This window comes from Carettochelys insculpta, chromosome 6, assembly GCF_033958435.1.
Source record: "Carettochelys insculpta isolate YL-2023 chromosome 6, ASM3395843v1, whole genome shotgun sequence".
NCBI classification, from domain to species: Eukaryota; Metazoa; Chordata; order Testudines; family Carettochelyidae; genus Carettochelys; species Carettochelys insculpta.
Genome location: NC_134142.1, coordinates 111,546,865 through 111,559,162, shown reverse-complemented (window position 1 = coordinate 111,559,162; position 12,298 = coordinate 111,546,865). Strand labels below are relative to the sequence as shown.

Sequence of the window (12,298 nt, the reverse complement as noted above, 5' to 3'; positions counted from 1 at the left end):
ATTAAATCATTTTAACTATATCAGAACAATGACTTTTGTAACTAGGTCTCCCACCATGGTACAGAAATGGATACAAAATTTATATCAAAAGTGTTTTAGTAACAGGAGAAAAAAATCCCAAGACAAAAGCATGACTAATACATTTCTGAAAGAAGGTGTAGACAGATAATTGCATACCCAGAAGCTCAATAAGATCAACAGCTGAATTCTTCACAAGCATTGCTTGTTTTACAAAAGGTAGCAAATTTAACAAATATTTGCCTCTTGTGGGGAAAAAAAAGTGTTTGCATGTTTTACTCCACAAGTATTTGTAAAGATACAGAAAGATTCCAATCTACAAAGTTCCAAGTACCTGCAGCTACTGATATGAAGAAGCAGCCAGTGTCCCGAAGACACTATGTCTCATGATTACTGCTAGTGGCTGAATAAGATCTGAATTCTCTTACAAGTTGTACAATACCTCATATTCTAAACAACATATTTTACTTTTTCCTGTTGTACCTTCCTAATAAGGATGCCGGAAGTCTTAAGTCACATTTACAAAGAATTTTGAAATATCAAGTGAAAAAGAAGCTAGAAAAATGTAGAGTATTATAGCTGGAACACAATAGATCTGTTTTGGTTAGAGACCAGATATGAGTTATGAAACAGTTAAGCATTACTCCAAGGAGTTCAGGGCATTCACCATGACATTGGGGGTGGGGAGGGAGGGAAGGGAAATCAAGACACAGTATCACTTAAAAAAGAGCTTGCTATTCAAGTTAAAGTACCTACCAAACAGTTCTAAGGCTCACATGGCTTAGGCTACTGGACTAATTGGAGCATGCACCTACAGAGGAGTTCTATCGTATTCAAAAGACAAACAGTCCTTTGAACCAGACCCATCCAGCCACTGTCAGCTAGAATCCAACTAGGCTAAAATCTGGGCAAAAGGTTGGAAGGCATATTCTTGAAGTCTACTGAGGGCAAGTGGTGGGGAGAAGAGTTAAAATTATAAAAGAAGACATGAAAACTTGCTGGCAGCAGAGGGTTATTTTAGTACCACAGAGTGGGAGAGAAGGCTTTGGTACTACATCCAGGGAAGGGGGAAGAAGTGGAAATGGGCGCTGGGGAAGAGACACTGAGGTTACTAACAGCAGGACTGGGGAGAATAGGGTCAGATGCCTGTCAGTCACACGTTCTACCCCCCATGCATGTGCCAGGATCTGGGTGATCTGAGCATTGCTCCCTCTCCCCACAATGCACACATTCTGGAAACTCCGTTTCCCACTTCCTGGGGAGTCTGAGCCTTGCTACCCTCCCTGTGTATGTGTCAGTACCTGGAGGATCCCGGCTGATATAGGTGGTCTGATCCTTTCCCCATGCATTTCCGTGTGAGCCTGATCCAGGCTGCGTGCCTTTCTGGAAAGGCCTGAGCTTTCCTTCTATCCCTGCAACACCCATGAAAATTGAGATCTGGGGGAAGCACTGCTCTTCTTGATAGGGAGCTTAGAACAGGTATACTCAGAGCACACATCAAGAACACATTGCTGACACTAGGGTGAAGAGCTGAGAGAACTGATATTCTTTGACATATCAGACATTGTCCAGCACTTGGGTGGGTGGATGGATGGATGGAGATAATCACTGCCATTAATGAAGAAGCAGTAGACACCTTAGAGCTTTAGTTTAAGGATGTGTCTACACTTCTAAAATGTAAACGCAACCCCAGCAACACTTAAAAGTGGAAGTGTAGCCATGGCAAGAGCACTGGAAGAGCTCTCTCAGCATTCTACGTAAAACCAGCTCCACAAGGGGATAGCTAACAGTGCCAGGAGCCAGTTTACCCTAGCACTTTACAGCACTACAACTTACCGTGCTCAGTGGAGTGTTTCCCCCCCGCCCCACACCCTCAAGACAGAAAGTTGTAGCTCAGTAACTCACTCCAAATAGGGAACTGCAAGTTTATTTTGGAGGAAGGGGTTTCACAGTATTGCCACCCATAGTTTTGCACTATTATTTAGAGCTATCAAAACAAAAAAGCAGTAAAATGGCACTGTACTCAAAAATAACCCAGACATTATAATCAAACCAGCTGACAAAGGGCATGCTGCTGTTATCATGAATAAGTCAGACTATGAACAGGAGGCAGCCAGGCAACTCTCCAACACATTTTACAGATCTCTCTCCTCTGATCCCACTTTGGAATTCCAAAAGAAATTACAACTACTACTTAAGGAACTCCCTGCTGCTACTCGGATCTTATTCACTCAGACACACCATCCGAGCCCCAGCCTGGATTATTCTATTTACTTCCCAAAAATCCATAAACCTGGGAACCCCGAACGACCTATCATTTTGGGTACTGGCACCCTTACCACCAGACCATCAAGTTATGTGGACTCTCTCCTCAAACCCTATGCCACCACCACTCCTAGCTATCTCCGAGATACCACCGACTTTGAGGAAATTACAAAACATTGGGAAAGTTCCTGACAACACCATCCTTGCCACCATGGACGTAGAGGCGCTGTGCACTAATATTCCACATGAAGAAGGATTAAGAGTGATCAGGAATACCATCCCTGATGTCACCACAGCCAATCTGGTGTCTGACCTCTGTAACTTTGTTCTCACACACAACTATTTCCGATTTGGAGACAATTTATACCTCCAGATTAGTGGAACTGCTATGGGCATCCGCAAGGCCCCACCATATGATAATATATTTATGGCTGACCTGGAACAACGATTCCTCAGCTCTCATCCCCTATTACTCCTCCTCTACTTAAGATACATTGATGACATCTTTATGATTTGGACCCATGGTATAGAGACTCTAGAAGAATTCCACAGAGACATTAACAATCTGCACCCCACCATCAACTTATGCCTCAATTATTCCACGCCACATACACATTTCCTGGACACTACAGTACAAATCAAGGATGGCCTGATCGTTACCATACTCTACCAGAAACCCACTGACTGCTATGACTTACCTACACCCTTCTAGCTTCCATCCTGCACACATAACTAGATCCATTATTTACAGTCAAGCCCTTAGGTACAATTGCATTTGCTCTGATCCTCCTGACAGAGACCAAAGACTATAGGATCTTTATCAAATATTCATAAACCTGAACTACCACCAGGAGAAATAAAAAGAAAGAACAAATCGACAGGGCCAGACGAATACCCAGAGACTAGCTACTCCAAGATAGGCCCAAAAAAGCCAAGCACAGAATACCACTGGTCATTACCTACAGCTCCCAACTCAAACCACTGCAACGTTTTATTAAAGACTTGCAACCTATCCTTAATGAGGATGCCACACTCCAGAAGGCCCTAGGTGACAGGCTGTTCTCTCCTACGGACAACCTCCCAACCTTATGAGGATTCTCACCAACAGCCACAGTCTGTGCCACAGAAAAAACCAGTCCTGGGACTTTTCCTTGCAACAAAGGCCACTGCCAGATGTGTCCACATATCTAATCTGGGGATACATCACTGGACCTAACCAGGTTAGTCACAGAATCACAGACACATTCTCACATTCCTCAACTAACATCATATATGCCATCATGTGCCAACAATGCCCAGGTGCTTTGTATATTGGATAAACTTCAAACTCTTACACAAAGAGTTAATTGGTACAAACAGACAAACACACTCCTGATCCACAAACTGGTCAGCTGACATTTTAATGGAGTGGGCCATTCTGTTAATGACTTAAGAATTTGAGTCTTACTGAAGAGGAATTGTCACACTACTTTGGAAAGAGAGGTCACTGAACTCTCTTTCATATTCATATTTGACACATTAACATGTGGTTTGAATCAGGATATGAATTTTCTGGGTCATTATAGGGGATCTTTTGCATACTTGGTTTAATCTAATTCTTGACTCCCCCCTACCCCTGCTCCTCTACTCTCCGATTTGCTCACCTTCATAATTTTTTTTCTGATGTGTCAACCTTGATTACTATTTTTGGTTCTCTGTGCCTTAAATATTGAGTCTGTTCTGGTATGGCTATGGTCTGAAGAAGTGGGTCTGTCCCACAAAAGCTCATCTAATAAATTATTTTGTTAGTCTTTAAAGTGCTACTTGACTGCTTTTTTGTTTTGATAGTATATAGACTAGCACGACTTTCTCCGTTACTTATTTAGAGCTAGGTGCTGAATAGCAGCAGCTGTTGGCTGGGTTCCCAGTTCTGAAGGCAGCGTTCCACCAGCAGCAGCACACAGAAGTGGCAATATCATTGCATGCCAGCTTCTCTTCTACACTGCTGCATGCAGAGCTGGGTGGCTGGAGAGCAGCAGCTGCTGACTGAGGCCCAAGTTCTGCAGGGAGCAGTGAAGTAGTAAACACAGCAATACCATACCATGTCAGCCTTACCTCTGGCTATGTTCTGCTGCTGGCAGCTGCTCTACCTTCAAAGCTGGACTCATGGTCAGCAGCCTCCAATCTTTAGCTACCCAGCAGTATAAGCAGTGCTGCCACCAGCAGTACCACAACCCTCCCTACAATAACCCTGTGACCACCCCCAAACTCCTCTATACTCCTAAAATTATGCCACCATGAAATTTCAGGCTTAAATAGATGAAAGCATGAAATTTATTAGTTTCAAAGTCCTATGGCCATGAAATTGACCAAAATGGACCATGAATTTGGTAGGGTCCTGTCGCTGGGTTAGTGTGTTTTTTGCTATTAGTATTCTATGAAATGTCTTTTCACATCACAAAAAAAAATCCAGTCTACCTGTTCCTGCTCCACAAGCCTCTGAGGCAAACTAAGCATGATCTAGATGTGTCTTGTATCATTGGGGTAAAGTGAATATACACTTACTAACCTCAGTAACAATTCCTATGAGGTGGAAAACAAACAGCATTTTGGAGCTCTGGCACCTTAGAACATGCAGCTTTTGTCAACTCCAAGTCAACAGGAAAGGTTGAGCACCTACCAGCATATACAAGCACTGGACAGAAGTGCTTTCAATAAAACTTTCTATGAAAGGCACTAGTTAAAAGTTATTGCTTTTATAGTACTTATGCTAAACACGTTAATTACACTCATCCTTTGGTCTATGAGCACAACTTTGAGGCGAAAACTCATAAGACGGACACTAAATTACCATTAAAATATAAGTAAAAGTGTCTGATTGGTTCCTAGAGCTGGGCAAGGGAGTGGCAGCAGGTGGAGCTGCTTTTGAAACGTAAGTGAACCTTGGGTTGGGGGGCAGGTTGGAGAGGGTTAAAGGTGGGGAACAGTTTGGGGCCATGAGTGAGAGGGAGGGTTAAAGCCTGGTGGCCGGCTGGGTCTGTGGGGGGCGGTGTTCAGGCTGATGAAGGTTGGGTGTATGGTCTGGAGGGGGGACAGGGCAGGCTGTGGCATGTTAAGTCGATTGGGGTGGCAGGAAGGGCAGGGGGATTAGTGGGGGAGCTCACTTGTAGAGTGAGCAAAGGTAAGTAAATGTGCCCCTTGTTTAAGCGAGTACTCGTTAGTAAAGTACTCATTTAACAAGGGATGAGTGTATATAGCCAGCTAAAGCAGAGACCAACTAGATTCTTTAAGAACATAAGAACAGCACACTGAGTCAAACCAGAAGTCCATTTAGCCCAGTATCCTGTCTTCAAACAGGGGCCAATGCCAGATGCCCCAAAGGGAGTTAAGAGAACAGGTAATCATCAGGTGATCCCTCTCCTGTTATCCATTTCCAGCCTCTGACAAACACAGGCTGGGAACACCATTCCCACCTATCCTGACTAACAGCCATTGATGGACCTAACCTCCATAAATGTACCTAGCTCTCTTTTGAGCCCTGATAAAGTCCTGGGTCTTCACAAGATCCTCTGGCAAGGAGTTCCACATGCCTACTAAAGTGCTGAATGATGAAAAGCTTCCTTTTGCTCTTTTTAAACCTGCTACCGAACAATTTTATTTGGTGACCTCTAGTACTTATGTGATGGGAACAAATTTCCTTATTCACTTTTTCCACATCAGTCATAACTGTAGAGACCTATCATACCTCCTTTTAATTTCCTCTTTTCTAATCTGAAAAAGTACCAGTCTTTTTAAACTCTCTTCAAATGGTGCCTGCCCCAAACCCTTCGTTTCTGTTGGCCTTTTCTGAACCTTTTGCAATGCCATATATTTTTTGAGATGAGGTGACTACATATGTATGCAGTATTCCAGATGTGGTCATATCATGGGTTTATACAGAATTAAATATTCTCTGGCTTACTCACTATCCCTTTTTCAATGATTCCTAACATTCTGTTTACTTCTTTCACTGCTGCTGCACATTGAGTGGATGTTTTCAGAGAACCAACCACAAATGACTCCAAGATCTCGAGTGGTTATAGCTAAATTAGTCCCCATCAATTTCTTTGTTGAGATTGTTTTTTCCAAGCGTGCATTACTTTACATTTATCAGTATTAAATTTCATTTGCTATTCTTTTCCCAAACACTAAGTTCTGTGAAACCTTTTAGAAGCTCTTCACAGTCTGGCCGCATCTACACTAGCCCACTCCTTTTTGAAAGGGCATGGTAATGAGGCATTTCAGCAGATGCTATTAAGACACTGCCATGAATATGCAGCACCTTATTAGAATAATGGTAGCCACATGCTATTCAAAAGTGCTGTTTTTAAAATGCACGCTGCCCATGTAGACGAGGACCTTTCGGAAGGACCCTCGGAATTCGAAAGCCTCTTCTTTCCAAAGCCAAATGGGAAGGGGCTTCCAAAGTCCAGGGGGGTGTCCTTTCGAAAGGCCCATCTACACAGGCGGCGTGTATTTCGAAAGCAGCACGTTCAAATTGCACACAGCCACCATTATGCTAATGAGGCTCTGCATATTCATGGCAGTGCCTCATTAACATCTGCCAAAATTCCTCATTACCATGCCCCTTTGGAAAGGAGGGGGCTAGTGTAGATTCGGCTTCTTTGTTCTTAGCTGTATTGAGCCATTTAGCTTCATCTGCACATGTTGCCACCTCACCGTTTACCCTTTTTCTCCAGATCATTCATAAATAGGTTGAATACGATACCACTAGTTACCACTCCCCATTCTGAAAACTTACCATTTAACCCTACCTTTTGTTTCACCTTCCCTCTGACCCCATCACAACTTATTTCACTTAAAAGCCTTTAGTAAGAAACCTTATCAATGGCCTTCCAGAAATCTAAGTACACTATACTCAGATCCCCCTTGTCCACATGCTTATTGACCCTCTCAAAGAGCTCTAGAAGATTAGTAAGCCATCTTGACTTTTGCCTCAACAAATTATCTTCACTTGTAACGACTGTTTACAGATATAGAAATGACTGATTTGAACAAGTTGATATCTGTAGTCAGGATGTCAAACAAATCAGTCTTTTCAGCTATTTAGAAGCAGAAAAGTGAGTCATACAACATCCAGATCAAGGCCATCATGTCTCTGAAAACAGTCTGAAAAAGAAATGCAGCTTTCAGACAGAGAATATATCTGTTCTAGAAGTTTAAGCACTGGACTCTATGACATCTGTGCTCTACTGTTCAGCTATGTTACAAGTTTATTGTGGAATCATGCACAAGACACCAAATGTCATTAACAGAATGGCCCACTGACTAATGGAGTGGGCCATTCTGTTAACGATTTAGGATTGCGTGTTACTGAAGAAGAATTTTCACCACACTCTTCAAAGAGAGGCTGCTGAACTCTCATTCATATTCAAATTTGACACGTTAACATGTGCTTTGAACCGAGACTGGAATTTTCTGGGTCACTATATGGGCTCGTTAGCATGCGTGGCTTAATCTAATTCTTGACTCCCCCTGCCCGCTTCTGCCCCTCTACTCTCTGCTCACCTTGATAATTTTTTTTTCTGATTTGTCCACTTTGGTTACTGTTTTTTGTTCCCTGTGCCTTAATATTGAGTCTGTTCTGGTATGGCTATGGTCTGAAGAAGTGGGTCTGTCTCACAAAAGCTCACCTAATAAGTTGTTTTCTTAGTCTTTAAAGTGCTATTTGACTGCTTTTTTGTTTTGATAGTATGTAGGCTAGCACAGCTTTCTCTCTGTTACTAGTAAATACTTTAGTCATTGATGATAAAACAGAATTGCTAAAACACTCACTGAATAATAAATCATCATTAGTCTTTAAAAGTGCTATATGACTGCTGTTTTGTTTTGTATAAGGCCACTCTGGCTTTGCCTGCTTGTTAAAGTACTGCACATGGCAAGAGCACTGGGGGAAAGCTCTCCCAACATTCTAGATAAGCCATCTCCATAATGGGAGGTGCTAACAGCAATGGGGGCATAGCTCCAAATGCTGTAGCACTGTAACTTGCTGCACTTGAGTGCTTTTTCACACTCCTGGGTGAGAAAGTTACAGCACAGTAACTTACCAGTGTACACAAGCCCTCAGAAAGAGCTAACAGAAATGGGAGAATTAAAAAAAAATAAAAGCGATGGAGATGCTCAAAAAGTATCACTACCATCAGATTAGAAAGGCAGCTATAGGTCTTTAGCTACAGCAGTTCAATGAAATAACCCACTCTTGTCTTTCAACATCTCAAATTCATTGCATGATTTGGTGTCTCTATATTTTGGTTAGGTAACTTAACATCTTGAATTATAAATAAACTTTCAAAAATGAGTCTCTCTTACTAACAGTGTGTGGGAACTGAGCACAAACATAAGACAGGAGTTACATCAGATGTGTCACAGAACATTCAACAGCCTGAAGAGCCCACTAGCAGCACTAGGTGGTGGCCCATTTCAACATCACCCCAGTGCACACATGTAGATGACAACTGTTTCATTCAAATTCCTTCCAAGCCGTGGGCACTGTTGTAAACTGGATCATCACACGACTTTTACGGATTCACCTAACCCTCCACGCATACACCACAGGTGTCACCACTCAAAAGTAGAGCCAGACAGCTGCCCCCTAACCTCTCAATTAGTTCCCAGAAGCAGACAGTGTGTGACTCAATTCGGGAGCAGGGCGGACTCCGCACTCCCTCATGGTCCTTTTTTTCCGCCTCCTTCGCCTAATGGGCTAGGCTAGGGGAAGAGGAAGAGCCTCGCCTCCCCGCTGTGCCACGTGGGATGAGGATGACAGCCAGAGTCCCTACCTGCAGTTTGTAAGCCTGGAAGAAGGGACGGACGCAGACTGACGGACACACACGGATGAGGGTGATGGCAGTGGGGAGCCAGCGTGCGCCGTTAGCCCCGCGCACCATGGAACGAATGGCGAGGAGCCACCCTGCGCAAGGCCCAGTAGCGAGAGAGAGCTCTAACGGCCATAGAGACCGGGCCCAGAAGCGGGCAGGCCCCGGCCCCAGGGAGCTGGAAGAAGACCCCGGGACCCAGGACGTGGGAGACACACCTTGCCCCCCATGACCCTGGTCAGCGGTTACTTACCCGGCCCCGCTGGGTGCTGACGGTGGTCGCCATAGCGGGACCCCCTTTCTGCCCGAACAGGCCGCCGCTAACCAACCCCAACCCCCAAGGCTCCGGCGTCAGCTGAGCACAAGCCTCGCCCCGCTTACTCGGCAGTGCGCATGCGTGGCACAACGGCTTTCCCGCTAAACCCCGCCTCCTTTGGCCGCTTTCCGAACTAAACCGCTAGCAAGTAACACGCATGCGCTATCCGACCGTTTGTGACAGATCCCACCTTCTTTGCTCTCCAGCCTTGCGCATGCGGTAAAGGACTGCGCTCCCTCGTCCCTGCTTCCGCATCGGGTAATACGCGTGCGCAATTGTGCTTTTTCTCGCCTTCCTCTTTGAGACGGGTGGGAGGAGGGAGAGAGAGAGAGAGAGAGATTGAGACACACTCGCAGAGGGGGAGAGAGAGAGAGAGAGAGCTGGGTGTTGAGCGCCTGCCATATGGCTGGCACAATGAGTTCATGTGAAATGTCTCTCAGACGGCTCTACCAAGTATGTGCAATGAGCTGTGCCCCTCCCAGGCCTTGGCGGGTGATTGGCGCAGAAAGCGCTGGCACTGAGGAGACCCTGTTCCTGCAGGGGGCGCTGTGTCATTAGAGATGCGCCGCGAGGAAGGTTCCCGCGGTGCCTATGCTGGGCTTACATCGCGGGGACTGGCTGCAGCCGGCTTTCTGGCTCCTGCCGCTCATCAAGCGATCCTGCTGCGGCGCGTAGCAGCTGCTCTGGAGATGCGGCGCAAGGCTGTTGCTGATCCCGATTGTGGCACGGGAGCCGTTGTACATGTGTGCTGTGACATGGAAGTAATGTGCACGGTCCCGGGGTATATACACTGGCGCATGGACATGGGTGTATGTACTGAGATAACACGCTCATGTGTTTGAGTATGTGCACTGCCGTTTTCGCGGTGTCTTTTTCTGAAGTAAATTTGGTCTTCCTTACTTTTTCTCGGACTTTATTTACTGAAACAGTAAACCCCCGAAGATAACAGCTGATTATTTTAATACACTTTTTAAAGCAAATGACCAAGTGTTTTCTTACCTAGACTCCTTTCCACAACAATGCAATCCCTTTTGATATCTGGGGAATTTCCTACACTTATATATAATGCATTAAGCCTTAACTCCTGCCTTGTTAAATATAATGGTTATTGAGTATAATTAGCATGATTTTTTTTTTTTTTGTGGACAGCTATCTAATTAAGGTTATTTGTTTGCTGAGTACCTTATTCAGTCTAGTCTGTATGACTGGTATTTAATTATATTCTGTGGTTTTCCTCAATGTTCCACCCCAAGATGCTTCAATCTGAAACAGTTCCACCCTGCTCCAGGATAGGCATATCCACAACACCCCTTGGAAACACCAGTGAGCCACACTAAGATACTATATCAGAGAGGTAGCCGTGTTAGTCTGTAGCTTTGAGAACAAGAAGTCTTGTGGCACCTAGTAAACTAACAAGACTTCTTGTTGTTCACTAAGGTACTACTTATTAAGAAGCACCTCCCCTGCACTGAAACAGCACCATTCCACTCCAAGATAGCATTGTTGTGGTATGTCATAATGATCTGGTGCTTAAACTCACTAGGCTATGGCATGTCAGAGAGTAGGTAAAACATTAGTGCTGCACCTTGCACTAAAATAGTATTGTGTAGAAGGTTTGCAGCAGAAACAAGGAGTCCAGTAGCAAGAAGTCCTGTGGCACCTTATAGACTAACAGATATTTTGGAGCGTAAACTTTCGTGGGCAAAGACCCACTTCGTCAGATGCATGAGTCATATCTCTTAGTCTATAAGGTGCCACAGGACTTCTTGGTTTTTGAAGGTACAGACTAACTCAGCTACCCCACTGATAAGGAGTCCAGTGGCACCTCAGACACTAAAAATTTTATTATGCCATCGTGATGACATCAACCAAAACATCATCACTATCTGCCTGCATTAAAACATCACATCAATTTGACACTTAAACATCTCCATCACAGTTTGCTAAAATACCATTATGAAGTGGTATGTCAAAGTAGCAAATAAACATCATTGCCTCAAATCAAATATAATTGTGAGGTAGTGGAACAAGATAGCAGTGTAATGTCACTGTGACCTTGCTCAGAAAAATCATTGTGATGTAGTGCAACAGTATAGTATATTACTGTGATGGGGTGTGGTCAGTGAAGACACCTCGGGATGTTCCCTGGTGTGCTGATCATGCCACCTTCTTGCTTTCCGGGGATCTCTACCACCCTGTCCTGCTGAGCCAGCTCCTCTGGTATCCCCACAGTGGTTGCACATAACTGGGTTTACTACCACCTCCCGCTCCCAGCAGAGCAATGCAGGCACTGTTTACCCATGCCTCTGGGTGGATGTAGTTCTAGGGCACAGCACCCAGGAAATCAACCCCCAGAGGGGATCAAAATTCCAAATAAATTCATCTCTCTCTCTGAAAAAAGATTTGTGCAGGGAGGGTTCATTAGGTAAACCCCCTTTATCAGTGAAAGGGAGATATGCACAGTGATAGCCTTCCCCAGGGAATAACAATTTACATTGGATTTGATTATAAATAAAGAAGTTTGAGTAAGCAAAGCAGTAGGATTTAAGTGGTTCTAAGAAAACAGGCAGATCAAAATGAATTGCCAACACCAACAAAAGAGAAAATGCATAGCTAATCCTACTTTTGTGATTTCTTACCCTAAATAGTTGCCACCAGTAAAGGTCTCTGCCAGAAGACAAAGATGAAGGAAACCCAGGGTTCTCTTTATACCTTTCTCCTGTGGAAGGAATTCTATTGTTCTCTTTGTATGGAAGGATAGTCAAAGATGGAGATTGTCATGTGAGTGAAATCACCCGTGCCTGCCTTTTTTAGTCAGTCAGCCATTGCTTACTAACTGGTTTGA

General features: G+C 44.3%; 1 protein-coding gene across 3 annotated transcripts in view; it reads right to left on the bottom strand.

Moving 5' to 3' along the window:
• TOLLIP (toll interacting protein) overlaps positions 1–9,502 on the bottom strand; it is a 45,466-nt gene extending 35,964 nt beyond the window's left edge. For all 3 annotated transcript variants that reach the window (XM_074997837.1, XM_074997838.1, XM_074997839.1), the window contains exon 1: positions 9,391–9,502. In XM_074997837.1, coding sequence (XP_074853938.1) covers positions 9,391–9,423 — 33 coding nt within the window. In that variant the 5' untranslated portion in view covers positions 9,424–9,502. The remainder of the gene's footprint in view (positions 1–9,390) is intronic.
• Positions 9,503–12,298: the final 2,796 nt, after the last annotated feature.